Source organism: Dendroctonus ponderosae, unplaced genomic scaffold (assembly GCF_020466585.1).
Source record: "Dendroctonus ponderosae isolate FM_Combo_2020 unplaced genomic scaffold, Dpon_F_20191213v2 Dpon_F_20191213_1, whole genome shotgun sequence".
Classification (NCBI taxonomy): domain Eukaryota; kingdom Metazoa; phylum Arthropoda; class Insecta; order Coleoptera; family Curculionidae; genus Dendroctonus; species Dendroctonus ponderosae.
Window position 1 is genome coordinate 13,363,104 of NW_026017110.1, and position 7,292 is coordinate 13,370,395.

At 32.3% G+C, this 7,292-nt stretch overlaps 1 protein-coding gene across 1 annotated transcript in view; it reads right to left on the minus strand.

The window, feature by feature from the left end:
- Nucleotides 1-323: 323 nt before the first annotated feature.
- Nucleotides 324-7,292, minus strand: part of LOC109544277 — a 30,238-nt gene continuing 23,269 nt past the window's right edge. The window contains exon 7 of the mRNA XM_048670741.1: nt 324-3,167. Within this exon, the coding sequence (XP_048526698.1) occupies nt 3,097-3,167 (71 nt within the window). The 3' untranslated portion in view covers nt 324-3,096. The remainder of the gene's footprint in view (nt 3,168-7,292) is intronic.

Below are 7,292 nucleotides of genomic sequence, written 5' to 3' on the forward strand. Positions count from 1 at the left end.
ATTGCATCAGTTAATCACACCGACAATCGTAACAATTTGTACATACTTTCCTGACTGTGTTTCAATTCCAAATCAAAATCAATTCCTGGGTTTCAGTCATTTATTGTCTATTTATCAATTAAAATACGTCTAAGATTTTCAAATATTTTATTTTATTCTGTCCGTTCCCAAAATTAAATTCCCTTCTCCTCACCTGAAGCCCAGGAATTGATTTTTATTTGGAATCGTAACAATGAAATAAAATTTGCATATAGGTATGTTGAAATTTGAATTGTTCTATTCTGTTTTTGGTTTAGAAATTATATGGAACGGTAAAACAAGAAAACAATTAAATATTTATTTGTTTGATCGTCATCTTAATCACACACCAATATTTTAAATGAAACTATGCTCTTTTTACATTTCTTTAACAAACGTTAAGTACATATGTTATAATCTACATGTTATCTGTCCCGGTTAAACAACCGATTTTTTAATCATCTATTGGAGACACATTTTTTGACATAATAGAAAAGTGTTATACATTTCTGGTTTTTTATGTAGCCATCCTCAATATTACTATACAAAGGAACAGAAATCCACAATGAATCCGAAATATTTTCCGGAATTAAAATACACATTAAGAGAAAGTTCGCCATTTGTACACACTGAACACACTTACCCCGAGTGCTTGATAAAGGTGTGCAAACACACTCAATTCTTTAAAAAATGCCACACAATACTTTTTTGTGAAATTGAAAGTATTGTAACTTTTGTATAAATTAACTCATTTCAATGTTTTTTTGGGTTATACAGTAATTGCTTGTAAGCGCAACAAATGTTGATCGGTTATTTTCCATGGCAATGATTGAGGTAAGTGCGATATCACTTGGCTTGAAATACCACTGGCCTTAAGGCTAAGCATCGGAAGCCATCAGAAGAAGAAGTTCATACAACACAATCAAGAATAATAAATTTAATTTCGAGTAAGCCAAACAGACCACTCTTTTACTTTCCTTTGTTGTGCTGTTGTTTTTTTCTTGTGTTTGTTTATTAATTTTTAGCTCACATTCTGTGAAGAACTGTGTTATTACACAATGCAGTTAGTAAACATGCTGTAATTTTGTTAACTTTCGCCATAACACAATGATTAAAAGATAAGCCTTTATAAAGAGAAGTAGTTTCAAAAGATTTAGCTGCATTTCAGTCTCAAGTTAAATTGTATCGCACAGATGGTCTCAAAAAAAATATACAAAAACATTTTACAAATGACACAAAAAACCTATTAAAATCGGTTAATTTGTATAAAAGTTACAAAACTTTGAAAGTTACTCAAAAATTAAGTGCGCCCCTATTTTTGGAACCTTGGTGTGGTTCGTATCTGTATTTACACAAAATATTTATATACTTGAAAGTTTCTTGAAAGAAATTTTAGAATATTTTATGGTCAATTAAGCAACTTTAATTTCATTTGCAATTTCGTTACGAAGCTAAGCTCACAATGATTTAAATTATGGATATTTCGGCTTCCAAGAAGCGAAGATAAAACAAGTGAATTTTTTTATAAAGTATTAAGACTATAAAACCATCCTTAGAAAAAATATAACGTTCGAAATATAGTAACAGCGGTTTTTATATTCAATTAATTGGGCAGGATTACTCGTCTATCAAACTTTAAATCAAGAATAGCGTCTAAATATTTAAACATAATTACAAAACTCCTGAGGTGTGTTTTTGATCAATTGAAATGATTAAAGATTAATTACTTGTGTGTTTCTATCAGTTGCAGAGCTCAGTTTCAATTTCATCGGGGGCGTTGTTTTATTGCCCATTATTACACAGTGTGTCACCGAATTAATTCAAAGAGTTAATTACTTGCACTCTCGATGGATTAACATAATTGACCTCAACAAAATGTGACAATTCAATATAAGATTATTACATTAATCTATTGTTTACCTGTTTGCTTACTGTGTCTGTGGTGCATCTGAAGCTGAAGAAAACTGAACTGCTTAGAAACAACTCAATAAAATTAAAATGTTCAGTTTCTGGATATGCATCTTAGCAAACATGCAGCTTATGTGCAGTATCGATGAACTAAATATTTAATAATGTTCCTTATGCCAAATATGTGGAAAAGTTACATTGTAGAGATTGTAAAATGGAGTAGGCAGCGTTGAAATTAAATATGGAGATATTGGTTGAATGCAACATAAACTAAACATTGTTGAGGTTTCTGTTATTTAATCAACCGCATTAATATCGTTTTGCAAGCTCATCAATCATATTAAGTAAGAAAGAAAAAACTTAAACAAAATGAAGTCGTCAAAGATTTAATTAAAGTTCGGAAATCCCTTCATTGAATCGAGATAATTGAAAATATAATATGTTAGCAGATATATCGGGAAATGGTCTGAACAATTAAAAAGCAGCTCTAAATATTTATAGCCGAATCGATTACTCAAGCTTTCGAAACTAAACCAAATTACGAATACTATGAATCAATAATATGTAAAATTCAATTTTATTTTAAAACCCCGTTTCACAACATACTCCAGAAAGCAAGCTGATAGATTATGCCAATATGATTTGTTGTCAAAAGCGCTAAAAAAAGCATTAGAATAAGTACATTACATCTGAGAACCACTGTATATATTCTGCAAGGTGGACATTCGGTGAAAAATAACACACATATGAGATTCTTACCACAAATCCTCTTTGTGAAAAATTAGTATTTGATTTAAAGAAAACGGTTTATGTCCCACACTATATAACAATAATTTCCTACGTAATTTTTAACTCGGTGTGTTTATTTCATGATTTCATGCATTCTTAAAATTTTATGTACACATATTTACATATTAATTAATCTATTAAAATTATTTGGCTAATAATTTTATTTGGGTATTCAGTTTTCAGCTAAACGTAGGTACATCATACTCTTCGACGTAAGTAATTGAAATAAAATGATTGTGCAAAGTGTCGTCATTTCAAGATGAAAATAAATCTGTAAACCTTTTTTCGACCTGCATGTGATCCGAACGGGTCCGTATCACTTTCAATACAATATTCCCTGTTTTTCGCTCTTTTTCTAAATTCACAATATCCGGCTTGCTTTTATCTGGGTGCATGCACCAGCAGAAGGGTCAGAAGAAATCCCATCTTGGAAATTTCCAATCGCTGGTTATCTGTAACAAAGAAAAAATAAGGGATAGCATTTTTCAGAAATTTGTTTAGATTTACCAAACATATTTCTCTCGCATCCGTATGAATAAATAACGAAAACCGTATATGAAAAGTTTTATTATGCAACAATGTAATGGGCTACGTGCCTGTTTAATTAAAAAGTGAATAACAGTTGCAAAGCAATGCAAGACCGAGGCTTAATTTTAATATTTTTGTCATTTAAGAGATAGAATGCTGTATGATTAATAAAAGCAAATTTGTTTTAAATGAGATCTGAAAGCGTAAAGTCGTTTAACTAAAAAGTTTCCTTACCGAGCTGCAGGTATTCATTTAAATTACTTAGAATGATACACGTACCATTACATTGTATATCGTCTTATAAAATGGGTCGTTTACACTTATACCAAAAAGCATTTACTTTACATATTTACAGGGTGTTACGAATTTCAGGTGTTAGCATTGGGATCTCGCAAATCGTTAGAGATAATAAAATAGTGTTTTAAAAGTTAAAAACAAGGAATAGGCTAAAACAGGGAGAGATGACGCATGTTTTGGAAAACGCACCAAACATCTACATTTTGAATATGTATTATAAATTTAAACTAACGAAAATCACTGCTCTGTTTGTTATTTCTTTATTTTATTAAAGTTATTACCCGTTTTCAATAAACCATTTTGGGATTAAAGGTCTTAATAAACATTTTTTGTGATTTTATCAACTTCCATTAAATTCAAAAGTAGCCAGATATTATGTCCACTAGAACAAATAAATTATCCCAAAACAAAGCTATTATTTGTAAAACGGATACACGGAGACCCAAAGAAACGAATAACGAACATTTTTATGTTAGGACTTTTTAAGTGAATCACCGGAAATATAAAGCTGTACGTTGAATCCTGAAAAGTACCTTTGTTAGACGTAAAAAAATTGTTTTCTTAATTAATTAAGCTTTTTACCAAAGACAATGGAACTGTAGGCATGTGGCTTCTTTAATTTTAATAGAGTTCATCTCATGTACGAGGCAATTTTGAAATTAATAACAAAAAAACGACTTTCTAGTCGCATCTTTGAAAGGTCAGATCTTTGTAAAGAGGAAAACTATTATAAAATAGAAAAATACTGATGTAAATATGAAAAAAAAAACGAAATACGATAATGCACGCTAAAATATTCCGCATACTTTTACGGCCGCTGCTTGGATTTACAGATAGAAAGTGGATTACTAAAAGTAGCGTTTTATGTAAGATATTGTCACAACCTCTGTTAGTTTAACTTCGAAGTTCATTCCATTTTAACCAGGAAAAAATATTTGATAATTATTAATCCAAGGTGGTTCTTCATGTAGCCTCATCAATTCGTTCCCATAAGAATGATATGAATGTTGAACAAAATAAAAAAGGTTTGGATGGAACCACACTTTTGTATTACCTTCGATTCTATGACATTTATGATTGTAATAGCACACAATCTTCATATCGACGTCGAGAAGACGATGGGTTGATTTTCTATGTATTTTCGCAAAACATCGGGCTTCATCTGAGTATTTCTTTTATTATTTCATCACGTGTTATATATTTTCATCTCCAGTAATCCCGAGAAAATAAATCACAATGTTTCGGAATGCAGTGAACAGTTTCTATTAAATTGCCTTTTCGTGTAACTTTTCTTGCAATACATCACTGGTTTTATATTGAAATGCTCCTAAATCATCCAAATAAAATGTTTATAAATTTGGCAGCGAAAAAATGCTTAACAATTGGTGGTTTTATTCGCCATTTACTGTAACTGCAAATATTTCCTCATATAACAATTCCCGGAAGCAAAGATGTCTCATGAACCTGTTGTTTGTTGTGAATTGTCTTCACAACAGAACGTTAAAATTGGTAAGCTGCCTCATCTGACAAGATGGTTTTCTTTCAAAATTGCGATCCTTTCTTTGTTTTGAACTGCATGCAACCGAACCTTGACGATGCCGATGGCTCATGGCTGCTGCTTTTGGCTCAAAACAATTATGTGCGGATGCAAAAAAACTAAATGTAGATAATAATTAACTGGATGCAAAAAGCATTTAATTAATATAAAGTTGGCTGCTTTTCCTTTGCTTCTTAATTCTCGACAGACCGGAAATTTCAATTTGGCTTCAGATGCATGTAAGCCAATAAAAGTGTACCGAAACAAACATTAATTAAATTCTACTATTTTGCAATATCAATATCTGAACAAAAAGAACAATGGATTAAAAACCGAATTGAATTTTAATCGCATCAAATAAAAAGTTTTAGCAGTTCAATGGTTAAAAAGTTTATAAAGTGAATTTTCAACATATGACATTAATATGTACATTTTATATGCAACTGAATTATGCAAAAGAAAATATTTATCATACATTTCGATAAATTTATGTGTGTTGTCAGAGGAGTTTTTCCAGTTGCTGGATAATAAAGTGAATTTCTCTGTTTAACTAAACATTGCCAGTCTAGTAAGTTTTTAAAGCTATTTCATTTAAAATCGAATGAAAACTACAAGCATTGAAATCGACGTAAAAATATTATCATTTGCTAAACATTGCGTCTGTAACTTTTAACGTAAAAAAATATGTTTTTATTCGAATGAATCAGAAAATGGTACTTTTCGCCCAAAAGCCATGAACATTAAGAAATACTTTTAATGTGTTCTTGCATTTCGTAAAGGAGCATGTCATTTGTTTCTTTTTCACACATTGTGAAAAACAAACGAAGCTAAAAACGTTAAACCAAAGTTCCTGTAAGTTTCAAAATCTTCGCTACACAATGGAGATTAATTATTAATATTTTTAACTCAAAATATTTTTCTTGGGTCTTCTGCACATTCTATCACAAATTGATAAAGAGTGATCTTAATTCGCCATAAAGAACGCTATTAGTAAAGACATTTATTTAGAAAACTTTCCTTAACGTTTGTAACACGTTCGAAGATTGATTTTGCTATTTTCATCAAAGTACTGGGAGGCGTCTCCTCCCAGTACTTCAAATAGAGCGTACTGGGAGGAGACACTGCGACTCCTTACCGCAAGGCAGTTTTCAGCAACAAGTGGTCCTGTAGCCTAAAACGAACTGCTAAAACGCAAAAAACAAGGAGGATAGTGGCCTTCTTAACAGGACACGTCCCCTGCAAAAAACAACCTTTTCAGGATGGGATTAGAGGACGAAACCCCTGCAGGGGATGCGGATTAGAGGACGAAACTACGCTACATATTATGTGTCACTGCACGCATATGCAACAGGTAGGCGAATACTCCTGGGTGGGGATGAAGTTCTACCAGACCGGGTCATGCGTACCGCCCTGAAGATTCTTCTGGAATTCATTGAATACACAGGGATAATGAGGGAGTAAAATACGAGGGCACATTAGGACAGAAATGACCGCGGTGCTAGGCCAAACACCATGTCGGATCTGAAGAATCGGTTTTAGTGGGTAAACAGCTAGGCTGGAGTCCTACACAGCCCAGAGCGCCAGATCATCAGCTCTGGGTGTGCGTAAGAGAGCATTTCCCAAACCTCACCAGAAAAAAATATTCTAATTTATTTCGTCTTTATAGACTTTCAAAAAAACATTTGACTCCGTTGAAACAAAAGAGGTCCTGCATGCGATGGATAGAGCAAGGATTAACCCAAGATTTTCTACCCTTCTTCAGAATATATACAGAAGCGCAACTTTCCGTGTAAAAATTAGGAAGACCTGAGAACCGAAAAAATTCCAATTAACAGGAGAGTTCGCCAGGGTGATCCTATATATTAGATTAGATTAGATTAAATTAGATTGCAGATAACGTCGGACTAAGAATGAATTTATCAAAAACAGAAGTAATGAGCAGGACTGTGGAAAATATAAGAATAAAAGGCCAAACTTTGAAAATTGTTGACTAATATACAGGGTGCGTCAGCGAAGCGAGACCCCCCTCATAGATCGTACGGAAATAGCGACTGAAATAAAAGGTTTTAGAAAAGTGTTGTGGTTGTTGTCAAAGTATTTGTTTCTGTTAGTTTGAAGCATAAAGTGTAGCTCAAAATAAAATGGTAAGCGTTAAGTTAATTTTTTTAATTGAATAGAATATATAATATAGTTACAGTCGCCTTATCACTAAGAC